At 51.9% G+C, this 12,400-nt stretch overlaps 2 protein-coding genes across 8 annotated transcripts in view; one reads left to right on the top strand and one right to left on the bottom strand.

The window, feature by feature from the left end:
• The first annotated feature begins 360 nt into the window (after positions 1 to 360).
• Positions 361 to 8,201, top strand: MFAP2 (microfibril associated protein 2). 4 transcript variants are annotated; one of them, XM_065855133.2, is made up of 9 exons: positions 361 to 719; positions 4,642 to 4,713; positions 6,099 to 6,185; positions 6,581 to 6,607; positions 6,685 to 6,771; positions 6,917 to 6,958; positions 7,207 to 7,294; positions 7,402 to 7,475; positions 7,810 to 8,201. In XM_065855133.2, the coding sequence occupies exons 2-9, from the start codon at positions 4,677 to 4,679 to the stop codon at positions 7,911 to 7,913; spliced, it is 546 nt and encodes a 181-aa protein (XP_065711205.1). In that variant the 5' UTR covers positions 361 to 719; positions 4,642 to 4,676; the 3' UTR covers positions 7,914 to 8,201. The 4 variants fall into 4 exon arrangements, with proteins under 4 accessions (XP_065711205.1, XP_065711204.1, XP_065711203.1 ...); XM_065855132.2 differs by having other exon boundaries at positions 361 to 618; positions 6,096 to 6,185; XM_065855131.2 differs by having other exon boundaries at positions 363 to 719; positions 6,096 to 6,185.
• Positions 8,202 to 8,655: 454 nt separating this feature from the next.
• The window catches only part of CROCC (ciliary rootlet coiled-coil, rootletin), a 29,441-nt gene continuing 25,696 nt past the window's right edge, over positions 8,656 to 12,400 (bottom strand). For 3 of the 4 annotated variants that reach the window (XM_071798469.1, XM_065855327.2, XM_065855330.2), the window contains exons 32-35: positions 11,436 to 11,543; positions 10,016 to 10,126; positions 9,228 to 9,320; positions 8,656 to 9,143 (exon numbers count right to left, since the gene is read on the bottom strand). In XM_071798469.1, the coding sequence (XP_071654570.1) occupies positions 9,096 to 9,143; positions 9,228 to 9,320; positions 10,016 to 10,126; positions 11,436 to 11,543 (360 nt within the window). In that variant the 3' untranslated portion in view covers positions 8,656 to 9,095. The remainder of the gene's footprint in view (positions 9,144 to 9,227; positions 9,321 to 10,015; positions 10,127 to 11,435; positions 11,544 to 12,400) is intronic. The other variant, XM_065855329.2, reaches the window with a different exon arrangement.

The following is a 12,400-nucleotide window of genomic DNA, read 5'->3' on the forward strand; positions in this document are numbered from 1 at the left end:
GAGCATCCCCAGCCCCACCAGGATGCAACCAGGATCCCATGTCCTCCAGAAAACCACCAGCGAGACGGGGGAAAAAGGGCCCCACGGTCAGCAATGCTGAGCTGCTCCGGCATCCTCAACCCGGCTGGGCAAGAAAAGGGGACTTTTAAGTGTTTTAAATAGTTTTATCCTCTCCATCCTGGGATAAAACTTTAAATCCACCATGGGGTTGCAGCATCTTCGCTGCTCCGGGGGCAGAAGATGGAGCCCTGATGTTTGGTTTGGGGTGCGGGGATCAAGCTCCTAAAGTTTGGGGAGTTTGAGGTTTGAGAGCAATGCCCTGATGCGATCCTTTCATCTCCCCCTCCAGCAGCACTAAACCCAGCCTAAGCCCAGCCTAAACCGCGCCGGCGTGCTTGGCGCTGTGCAAAATCCTCCCTCCTCCTGGCTTTTAAAATTCATCTAAAATTCATCCGGCTGGAAGAAAAACCCCCAAACCTTGCTGACCATCGCATCAATATACACATAGTGATTTTATTTCTAATTATTCCTTTATTCCCCCTCATCAGGCAGCGTGGGGAGGAGAAAGGGGCCGGCCCAGGTGTGGCATTAGGACCCAGCGGATCCCCCTTGGTGGAGGTAGGAATTGTGCATTTTTTTTTTAAACTCTCATTTTGGAGTTTTTTTGGAAAGCAGAAGAGACCAAAGCGCCGGGCGAGGGCAGGAGCAGCATTAACGCGGTAAGGACCCCCCAACCCACCCATAGGATGCTGGGGACCCCCCTTTCCTAACCCCAAACGGGGCCGAACCCCCATTTTTAGCACTTTGCAAAAATCGCCTTAAAAACTCCCCAGGTCGGAGCAGGCGAGCTCGCTAAACCCGTTTTCAACCTTTTTAAGCTCAGTAAAAGAAAACCCACTTCATTTTGGGGGTGCGGGCTGCGGGGGGGACCCCTCTTTGCGGCCTGACAGCTGTTGTAGTCCATTTTTAACCATTTCCAAGAAGTCTAAAAATACCCTAAAGGAAGCTGTATATATTTTTCCATCCTGGAAAGAGTCTGTAAAGGGATATTTTAATAGTTTTAGGTATTTTCTGCCCCAAAAGGGGGGATGGGAATGTGCTGAAAATGCGATGTGTGACAATGAGGATGGGGCAGGGAGGGGGGAAGAAGTTTGGTTTGGTTTATTTATTTGATTTGATTTTACCTTTGGTTGGGGGCCAAAAACCATTCGAATCCTTCCCTATTCCCTTTGTTCTCCCACTCTGGCAAATGGAGAGTTTCAAAAAAAAACAGAAAAGAAAGGGAAAAAGGCAAAAAACGCTGCTGGGGGAGGGGGGGAAGGTGGGGTTTCGCAGAATGAAAGGCAGACACTGTGGTGTTCTTGCTGCGGGGTTGATTGTTCCCAGATGTGCAGTTGCAAAAACATCTGGCGGGGTTGGAGTCACCGGACCCCCGCATGGGGGGGAGAGGAGATTTTGGGGGTGGGGGTAACTTGGGTCCCTCCCGGGGCATCTTGGTGGGTTCCTTGGGTGGAAAAAGCGAGGAGGAGGAGGGTGAAGGTGCCACTGGGGTTTAAGGATGATGTTGTGGGGTCCCCCACCCGGCGTCGTGACCCCCGGAGTTTGGAGGGGGTGGCGGGCCCTGCCGTGTCCCCCGTCGGGAGGAGAAGACGTTGGCATCGCCGTCTGCAGGAGACGTGACCGTCTGTCCCCGTTCTCCGGCCAAATCCCCGCCGGCTCCGTCCAAGATTTCCCAGCTTTGGGGGAAATTCCGGGGGAATTAGAGCTCGAGAGGAGCCTCGGGTGCTGTTTTGGGGTAAAAAATGGGCTGATGGGGCTGGTTGATGCTGAGGATTTGGGGGAGCGATGTGAGGATGGTGTGGGATGTCCCCATCTGCACCCAGAGTGTCCCTGGTGGGACACGGGCGCCGGATCAGGGTGATTCGGGGCCACAGGACATTGGCACCAGTATCCCGCAGGATCCCAGTGTCTGGGGAACTGGGAAGGGTCCAGATGGGTGTCTCCAGCCCCTTTCTGTCACTTTGAGGTGGCCCCAAAAGCCACCGGTCCCCCACAGCAGCCTTGTCCTGGCCAGGGCCCAAGCTAAGGCTCCATAAAGCCTCCCAGACCCCACCAAAGCCACACATTGATCTCGGCTCATCCCAGCGCAATCCCTTTGATCCTAGGACAAGTTTAACCTCAGTTAAACCCGGGTCTGGGGCTTCCCTTGTTGTGGGAAGCAGATGGGGCTTGCAGGGACTCAGTTCCCACAAAGATGTAGCGATGGGTTGGGGATGGAGCTTCATTCGTGACCACCAAACTCTGAGCTTGGTTATCTGGTCCCAGCTCAGGTTGGGACCAACTTTCTGGCTTTCCCAAAGCTGGGAAAGGTCTGGAAGTCAATTGTCAACATCTCCAGTTCCTGCGAGGCTGGGGATGGAGGAGGACGTGCTGCCTAGAAGATGCACCTACAGTGGTGGTACAAGGGGTTGATTGCTAGAAGATGCAATAATACTTGGGTGATCTTGAGGACATGCTCACTAGAAGGCCCTACATGTTGGTCGTGGTGCAAGACGGTCCTTAGAAGGTGCTGCGCTTTGGTGATGCTGCAGGAGATGGTCCCTGGAAGGCGCTGTGCTTTGGTGTTGGTGCAAGAGATGGCCACTAGAAGGTGCTGCACTTTGTTGGTGGTGTGGGACATGGTCCCTTAAGGTCCTGTGCTTTGGTGATGGTGCAGGACAAGCTGCTCAGAAGGTGCCATGCTTTGATGATGGTGCAAGGTTGTCCTCAGAAGGTGCTACACTTTGGTAATCTGGAGGTCATGGTGGCTAGAAGGTGCTGTGCTTTGGTGGTGGTGTGGGACATGGTCCCTTAAGGTCCTGTGCTTCGGTGATGCTGCAGGCCAAGCTCCCCAGAAGGTGCCATGCTTTGATGATGGTGCTAGAGATGGTCACTAGAAGGTGTTGAACTTTGTTGGTGAAGCAGAACATGGTCCCTTAAGGTTCTACGCTTTGGTGAAGGTGCAGGACAAGGTCTCTAGAAGGTGCTGTACTTTGTTGATGGTGCAGGACGTGGTCCTTACAAGGTCCTACATGCGGGTGATGGTGCTAGAGATGATCTTTGCATGGTGCTACGCTTTGGTGATGCTTCAAGAGATGGTCCCTAGGAGGTTCTACACTTTGGTGGTGGTGCAGGACAAGGTCTCTAGAAGGTGCTGTAATTTGTTGATGGTGCAGGACATGATCCCTTGAAGGTCCTATGCTTTGGTGGTGGTGCAGGACAAGGTCTCTAGAAGGTTCTGTACCTTGTTTATGGTGCGGGACATGGTCCCTACCGGGTCCTACACACTGGTGATGGTGCTAGAGATGGTCTTTGGATGGTGCTACACTTTGGTGATGCTGCAAGATATGGTCCCTAGAAGGTTCTGCACTTTGGTGAAGGTACAGGACAAGGCCTCTAGAAGTTGCTGTAATTTGTTGATGGTGCAGGACATGGTCCCTACCAGGTCCTACATGCTGGTGATGGTGCTAGAAATGGTCTTTGCATGGTGCTACACTTTGGTGATGCTGCAAGAGATGGTCCCTAGAAGGTTCTGCACTTCGGTGAAGGTGCAGGACAAGGTCCCTAGAAGGTGCTGTACTTTGTTGATGGTGCAGGATGTGGTCACTAGAAGGTCCTACACTTTGGTGATGATACAGGTCGTGGTCACTAAAAGGTCCTACACTTTGGTGATGGTGCAGGATGTGGTCACTAGAAGGTCCTACACTTTGTCGATGGTGCAGGACATGGTCAGTAGAAGGTGCTGTGCTGGGGTGACCGTGGTCACCAGAAGACACAGCAGTTTGGTGATGGTGGGGCTGATGTTCCTCCTCAGCAGGGGCGAGATACCAACAGGTTCAGCTTATCTCCACCCGTGCCTCAGTTTCCCTACTCCTGTGGCCAAGCTGGTGGTACCGGGAGATGTTCCCCATCCCCACAACGAGCTGAGAAACCCAACATGCCTTATCTCCAATGGACAAATGGTTGGGTTTCAAGGAGTTCTTGGGGAGAATTCGCTTTTTTACCCCAGTTTTCCCCTCCTGGAGAGATAACGAGGGGGGAGAACAGGCGATGGCCTTGGCCGGTGCCCCCCTGGGGAACGCAGACGCTGGTTTTTTCCTCCCCAAATCTCCCCATCCCTCAGATTTCGGGGATGCCCGACCAAACGCATCATCCCCCGACAGCGGCGACCCCCCAAAACTCAGCCCTTTGCCACAAAACGGGGCTAAAGCCCCAGGAAAGGAGCCCCAAACGCTCCAACCCTTGGGGCTGGTGGCACCGGGGGGGCCCAGCCGTGCCCCCCATGGCGCTGATTCATTTGTCACCCCCGTGGGGATGTCAGGGCTTGTTCCTCACGCTTTTTCCCCTGGGAACAAGGGGCTGGCAAAGCCCAGCCTGCTTAATTTTATTTTTAATTTAATTTAACTTATTTCTGAAGTTTCTTTAATTTCTAGTGGTTTGGTTTAGGTTCTTTTTTTGGGGAGGGGGCAGCCAAAAATTTCCATCTGGGGCAGAGATGTGTGGGACGTCATGGGGGGACAGAGCAGGGACGATGACCCAAAGGGCTGGGGGATCCATGTGTGTGTCCCCCCCATAATAAGTCCCCTTTCTCTGCCCCCCCAGTCTCCTCCGGCTGCTCCCCCATCGCCGCCATCAGGATGAGAGCGGTTGGACTCTTCTTGCTGTGTCTGCCAGGTGAGTGTCCCCTCCCTGAGTGTCCCCAAGGTGAGGTGACACCCCAGGAGCCAACCACCCCCCCAGTGACTCTATTCCCCCCCCCAAATTAACCCAAACCCCCAGTTTAGGCTTCTGTTTAGGCTGGGATTTAGCTCTAGGTTGGGGTCTGGCATCCAGCCAGTCCCTCGTGTTTTGGGGACATCGAGGGGGGTGGCACAAAATGGGCACATGACATCCAGAAAAGCTTATATTTATAACCGCCCCCCCAACCCCGGCCCGGGGGGGCTGGCAAAGGCGGGATGGAAAGGAGGAGGGAGGTGACAGACCCCAGAGCCTGGAGCCAGGAAAAATTTGGGCGAAACCAGCACAAAGGCTGGAGAACAGCTGGAAAATGTTAAATGGGGCGGGGGGAGCCTGGGGAAAGGGGGGGCAGAGCGGGGGGGCGGTGGGAAGAGAAATTAAATCCCATCCCAGCATTATTCCCAGGGATGCTTTGATGAGGATGTGGTGGCTGGAGGGACCATGGGGGGTCACGGTGTGTCCTGGGGTTGGGGGGTGACGTGGTGTCCCCCCCCCTAAAAAATCCTCAGGTAGTTTGAGCCCTGTTTGCCCCCCTAGGTCTGCAGCAGGTCCTGGGGGAGTACAGGGGGTGCCCTGGGGTGCTGGGAGCATCACTGGGGACAGGGGGGTGCTGGAGTGGTACCCGGGTGCTGGGGGATGTCGGGATCACCTGGTGTCACCCCTAGATGCTGGGGGACATTGGGGTCAGCTGGTGTCACCCCTGGGTGCTGGGGCATGTCGGGGTCACCTGGTGTCACTCCTAGATGCTGGGGGACATTGGGGTCACCCGGCATCACCCTTGGGTGCTGGGGGACATTGGGGTCAGCTGGTGTCACCTTTGGGTGCTGGGGGATGTCAGGGTCACCCGGTGTCACCCCTGGGTGCTGGGGGACATTGGGGTCACCTGGTGTCACCTTTGGGTGCTGGGGGACGTCAGGGTCACCTGGTGTCACCCCTGGGTGCTGGGGGAGATCGGGGTCACCTGGTGTCACCCCTGGGTGCTGGGGGACATCGGGGTCACCCAGTGTCTCCCCTGGGTGCACCCTGATAACGTAAAAATGACGCTGGTCCCCCACCCCTGAGCATCCCACCTTCCTCTCCCTCCTCTTCCTCGGGCAGCGTGTCCCTGAGGACACCTATGGGACGATATTTTGGGGGACAGTAACTCTGGGATGATATTTTGGGGGACAAGAACTCTGGGACAATATTTTAGGGGACAATAGGGACAATAAGTCTGGGACAATATTTTGGGGTCAATGCAGAGGCAGAGCAGGGGAACCCCAACCCCTGCCGGGCTGGGGGTGACCCCGTCCCCTCCTGGTGCCCCTTGTCCCCCCCAGCAGCGCTCCTGGCCCAGGGACAGTACAGCAGGTTTGAAGGCATCACCTACCCCGAGCCGGTCCAGTATTCCCAGTACGACCAGCAGTCAGGTGAGAGCCCCGAACTGGGAAGAGGCTTCACCCACCTCCCCCCCATCCTTTTCCTTTATTCATTTTGCCTTTTCTGCCCAAATCCCCATCGCTCTGATGCCTCTGTTTTAGTTCAATAGTCTTCATTTCATCCTTTTTTTGTCCTCCCTCTTAAATTTCCAGCCCCCTCCTAACACCTTCCCCCCCACACCAATTATTTATTAATAATCAATTGTATTTAATATTAAATATACAAAGACATGTTAAATATAATTAATATTTGTCGTAGCATAAATATGCTTAATATCCGTATAATTATTATAAGTGATATTATCATGTATTATATATAATGTTCCAATATTTATGAAGCTGTAACAAAACCCCATCCTCAGTCTCCGTGTTGTTTTATTCCCCAGAAATTCAGGATTATTACGACTATCACGGTAAGTGGTTCCCTGCGGGATGCCGGGGGGGGCAGGGTTTTTTGGGGGGGTGTTACCTGCACTGTGTCCCCACGCAGATGTCACCCCCCGTGCCCCCGAGGAGCAGTTTCGCTACCAGTCCCAGCAGCAATCGCAGCAAGAAATCGTCCCGGCCCCCACCCCAGGTGGGTGACAATTTCTGGGGGGGGGTCTCCATCTATCCCTTTTGTGTCCCCCCTGGAGCATCTTCCCGGGTACCAGATGCTCCAACCCAGGCAAAGGGCACCCAGATGTTTTGCTCCATCCCTAATTTTCTCTGCCCCCCCACAGCTGTTGCCCCTGAGACTGAACCCACGGAGCCAGGACCCCTCGGTGAGTGCTTAACCCCCCCCCATCCTGAATTTAACCCCATGGTCCCTGTGGGGGGGTCCATCCCCCCTTTTATCCCAACTGGGGTGAGGATGCGCTGCCACGCAGCCAAAAATTCATGCCGGGGGGAAGCACCTATGGGGTGCTACACCCACCCCTGGGGTGTCAGGTCACCCCCCCTGGATTTTCCACTTCCCCCCTCTATTTGTCATTCCCCCCCCCAATTAAAAACCAGTGTTTTCCCCCCACAGACTGCCGGGAGGAGCAATACCCCTGCACCAGGCTCTACTCAGTGCACAAGCCCTGCAAGCAGTGCCTGAACGAAATCTGCTTTTACAGGCAAGCCGGGGGGGGACACACACACAATTTCCCTGCCCCCTTTATATTTTGGGGAGCCCCTCTTCTTTTGTAATAACCCCCCCATCTTTTTATCCCCCCCCATCCAGCCTGCGCCGGGTTTACGTGATCAACAAGGAGATTTGCGTCCGCACCGTGTGCGCCCACGAAGAGCTGCTGCGAGGTAACGCTGTGGCGGGGGGGACACCCCCAATTTTTTCGGGGGGGGGGGGGTTACCCCCTTTTCCCGTTGGTGGGGGTGGGCGGGAAAAAACATCCCAGCGACTTAAAAGCTGCTCCATTCTACAACCAGTGACCCGAACTGGGATGGTACTTGGGAGGGACTGAGCAGCATCATCTCCGCAACCCCCTCTTTTTTATTATAGGGGTCACCCCCCCCGATTTTTTTATTATAGGGGTCACCCCCCTAATTTTTTATTTTATTTATAGGGGTCACCCCCCCCTATATTTTGTTTAATTCTGTGTAATAAATGGGCTTTAATTTTAATTCCCCGCAGCCGATCTGTGCCGGGACAAGTTTTCCAAGTGCGGGGTGATGGCGACCAGCGGGCTGTGCCAAACCCTGGGCACCTCCTGCGCCCGCAGCTGCGGGGGGTGCTGAGCGCCGGGGGGGGGACACACGGACACACCCCCCCCCTCAGCACCCCAGCCCCGGCCCCATCTCACCATGGTGCTAAAGAAACTGTGCATGAAAATGTAGAACGAACGAACCAAACCAAATCAATTACTTTTTGTGCACATAAAAATAAATGGGGGGGGGGGAGGGTTTATTATTTTTATTACTTTCATTATTATATTGTAAAAGTGGGGGGGGGGGGGGGGTGCGAGCCCCCGCCGCCCCGTTTTCTACGTAGAGTATTCAAGAGATAAAGCGTAAGGGTCGATGTGGCTCCCGACTTGTTATTTCAGAGGGGGGAAAGGGGGGAATGTGTGATTTCGGGGAGGTTCAGTGTCTCATTTTGGGGGGATTCAGTGTCTCATTTTGGGGGGGGTTCTCGTTTTTTGAGGTGTTTTCACATTTCTTGGGAGGGGGTTCTCATGTCTTATTTCGTTGGGTTTTTTTTCATTTGGGGGGGTGGTTCTTATTTTTGGGGGGATGTCTCAGTTTCGGGGGGGTCTCTTATTGATATTATTGCTATTTTTATTACTATTATTGCTATTATTACTCTTATTACTATTACTACTCTTATTACTATGTAGGGACCCAAATCAATCCTCATGTCCCACTGCACACCCATTGGGGCATCCCCAAAACACGGCCCCCCCCCAAAATAAAACCAACCCAAAACCAAACCAACCCAAATAACCCAAGATTAACCAAAACGACCCTCAAATGCTGCCAGTTTGGGTTTATCCACATTTATTAGGCCAGGAGTGATAAGGGGGGGTTGATTTTCAGCCTGGTTCAGCCCCCCCCCAAGTAGCACCAGTAAAAACCTCAACTTCCAAAAATAGAGATAGAAAAATCCCACTTTTTTGTTAGAAATAAAGGGAAGATATTAGGATGTGAATGTGGGGGTTGGTGAGGGCGGGGGGAGCATCATGTATTGGGGGGGGGATAAATCCAGCATCTTGGCTGGTTGTGGGGTTACGAAAAATAACATTTGTAATTTGTTTGTTAAAAATCGCCATAGAAAAAAGGGGGAAAAACCCTCAAAAATGGGCTTGTTGGGAAAGTGTGGGTTTTTTTGTTTGAAACAAGGGACTATTGAGACAAAACGGGGTGGTTTTTGAGCGGGGGGGTCACCCGTGCGCTGAGTGGTGCCGGTCTCTGCGGGGGTCACTAAACGCCGGGGGGGGGACGCAGCTCCTGTCCCTTCAGCAGCGCCAGCTGCAATGGGGGAGGACGGGGGGACAGTGAGGAGGGGACAGGGGTGTCCCCAGCGTGGGGTGTGTGTGTCCCCCCCCGTCTCACCTGCTCCTCCAGGCTGTGGTGGCCGCGCTCCCCGGGGCGGGGGGACAGTCGTGGGGACATTGGGGACGGGTGCTCCAGCACCGACACCTGCGCCTGGGGGAAATAGGGGGTGTCACCCCAAAAACTGGTCCCCAAAGTGGGAGGAGCCCCAGAAGGAGCCCAGTGCCCTCCCAGTGCCAGTACAGCCCTACAGGCTGGGGGGGACCAGTACATCCTGGTACCAGCACTTGCCCAAACTGGGATGAGTCCCGTATCATCCCAGTACGAGCTGGGAAGTGCCCCAAAACTGAGTCCAGTCCACCCCACTACAAGCAACAGCGTCTCCCCAAGCTTGAAAACACCCCAAAACTGAGCCCAGTCCATCCCAGTACAAGCAACAGTACCTCCCCGAGCAAATAAGCCCCAAAACTGAGACCAGTACATCCCAGTACAAGCAACAGCATCTCCCAAGCTGGGAAACACCCCAAAACTGAGTCCAGTACATGCACCAGCACCTCCCCAAGCTGGAATAAGCCCCAAAATTGGAACCAGTACCTCCCAGTACAAGCACCTTCCCAAACTGGCACGAGCCCAGTCCATCCCAGTCCAAGCACCGGCATCTCCCCAAGCTGGAATAAGCCCCAGAACTGAGACCAGTACATCCCAGTATAAGGACCAGCATCTCCCCCAGCTGGGAAACACCCCAAAACTGAGCTCAGTACATGCACCAGCACCTCCCCAAGCTGGAATGAGCCCCAAAGCTGAGCCCAGTCCCTCCCAGTCCCTCCCAGTCCGTCCCAGCGCGGCACCTGCAGCAGGCGGACGCGGTTCTGAGCCTGCGCCAGGTCCCGCTCGGCGCAGCCCAGCGAGCGCCGCAGCCGCAGGGAGTCCTCCCGGCAGCGCAGCTGCTCCCGCTGCACCTGCGCAACGGGCACGGAGAGCACGGCGGGGAAAACACAGCAGGTGGCGGCCAGAGAGAGAAAATACGGCAGATAGCAGATATATTAATATAAAATACAGCACATCGTAGATACATTACATATTGCAGATACTATCTAAATCAAATATAACATGTCATGTATATAACATATAAAATACATAATATATAATGTCATATATAACATAATATATACTATATAGTATATAGCATACAGTATATTGTATATTATGTTATATAGATTTAATATATAACATATTATATATATTATATATTATATATAAGGTATAACATATACCATACTATATACAATATATTATATACATTATAGTATATATTAGATATTATATACTATATAGTATATACTATATAGTATATACTATATATATAGTATATAGTATATACTATATATATAGTATATACTACTATATAGTATATACTATATATATAGTATATAGTATATACTACTATATAGTATATACTATATACTATATACTATATAATATATACTATATGTTATATACTATAATATATACTATATATATACTATATACCATAATATATACTATATATTATATACTATATATTATATGTTGTATATTATATATTATATATTATGTATTATGTATTATGCATTATGTATTATGTACGGTATATGATATATAGATGATATATAAAAATATAAAATAGAGCAGATCATTTATATTTTTAAAACAGCAGATCATATACATTATAGAGCAGATTATATCGATACAAAATCATAAAATATAGCAGATCATGTAGAAAATAGAGCAAATTATATATATATAAAAATTATAAAATATAGCAGATCATGTATATAAAATAGATTATAGATATAAAATAGAGTAGATCTTATATATAAAATAGAGCAGATTATATATGTAATTTAGAAGATTAGATAATATAGGAGAGAATATATCTAAAAAATAAATAATATAGCAGATAATATATTTCTAAAAATAGATTATATATTGAAAATATAAAATATGAAGTATAGCAGATCATATATATAACATAGAAGATAACACATATTAAAATATAGCAGATGCTATATATAAAATATAAAATAGGGCAGCTTTAAAGCTATGTATTTTAGATACAATATATATATTTTAAGTGCATGCAGACTCCCTGCACAGCGGAGCAGCACACGGCAGATGTATGAACATATAAAGTGTATTTCCTGCACTGTAACTAAGCCGGGTTTAGGGCTCTCCATCCGCCTTGCACAAGGATGCGTTTTTGGGGTGTGTGTGTCCCCCAAATCTCACCTTGTCCAGGGTGCCCCTCAGCGCCTCCTTCTCCTTGTGCAGGCGCTGGGCGACGCGCTCGGCCGCTCGCTGCTCCCCCTGCGCGCGGGACAGGGCCCCCCGCAGCTCCTGGGGACACAAACCCCTGTGTGTGGGGCACATGGGGGACAACGGGGCAATAGGGCGGTGGGGGACAAGAGGGTGCTGGGGTTGTATGGGGGAAAGAGGGTGCTGGGGTTGTATGGGGGGGGAAAGAGGGTGCTGGGGTTGTATGGGGGGGGAAAGAGGGTGCTGGGGTTGTATGGGGGAAAGAGGGTGCTGGGGTTGTATGGGGGGGCAAGAGGGTGCTGGGAGTGTATGGGGGGGCAAGAGGGTGCTGGGAGTGTATGGGGGGGAAAGAGGGTGCTGGGGTTGTATGGGGGAAAGAGGGTGCTGGGGTTGTATGGGGGGGAAAGAGGGTGCTGGGGTTGTATGGGGGAAAGAGGGTGCTGGGGTTGTATGGGGGGGAAAGAGGGTGCTGGGGTTGTATGGGGGGGAAAGAGGGTGCTGGGGTTGTATGGGGGAAAGAGGGTGCTGGGGTTGTATGGGGGGGAAAGAGGGTGCTGGGGTTGTATGGGGGGGAAAGAGGGTGCTGGGGTTGTATGGAGGGGAAAGAGGGTGCTGGGGTTGTATGGAGGGGAAAGAGGGTGCTGGGATTGTATGGGGGGCAAGAGGGTGCTGGGGTTGTATGGGGGGGCAAAGGGCAATGGAAGGTGTGGGGGGGCAATAGGGTGATGCAGGGTGGGGAGAAGGATGCTACATGGGGGGCAAGAGGGACAAGAAGGTGCTGGGGTTGTATGGGGGGCAAAGGGCGATGGAAGGTGGGGGGGGCAATAGGGTGATGCAATGTGGAGGGGAAGGATGCTGCATGGGGGGCAAGAGAGTGCTGGGGTTGTATGGGGGCGCCACAGGATGATGCAAAGGGGGGGCAAGAGGGTGCTGGGGTT

The sequence above is a fragment of the Patagioenas fasciata genome, chromosome 23 (genome assembly GCF_037038585.1).
Source record: "Patagioenas fasciata isolate bPatFas1 chromosome 23, bPatFas1.hap1, whole genome shotgun sequence".
NCBI lineage: Eukaryota > Metazoa > Chordata > Aves > Columbiformes > Columbidae > Patagioenas > Patagioenas fasciata.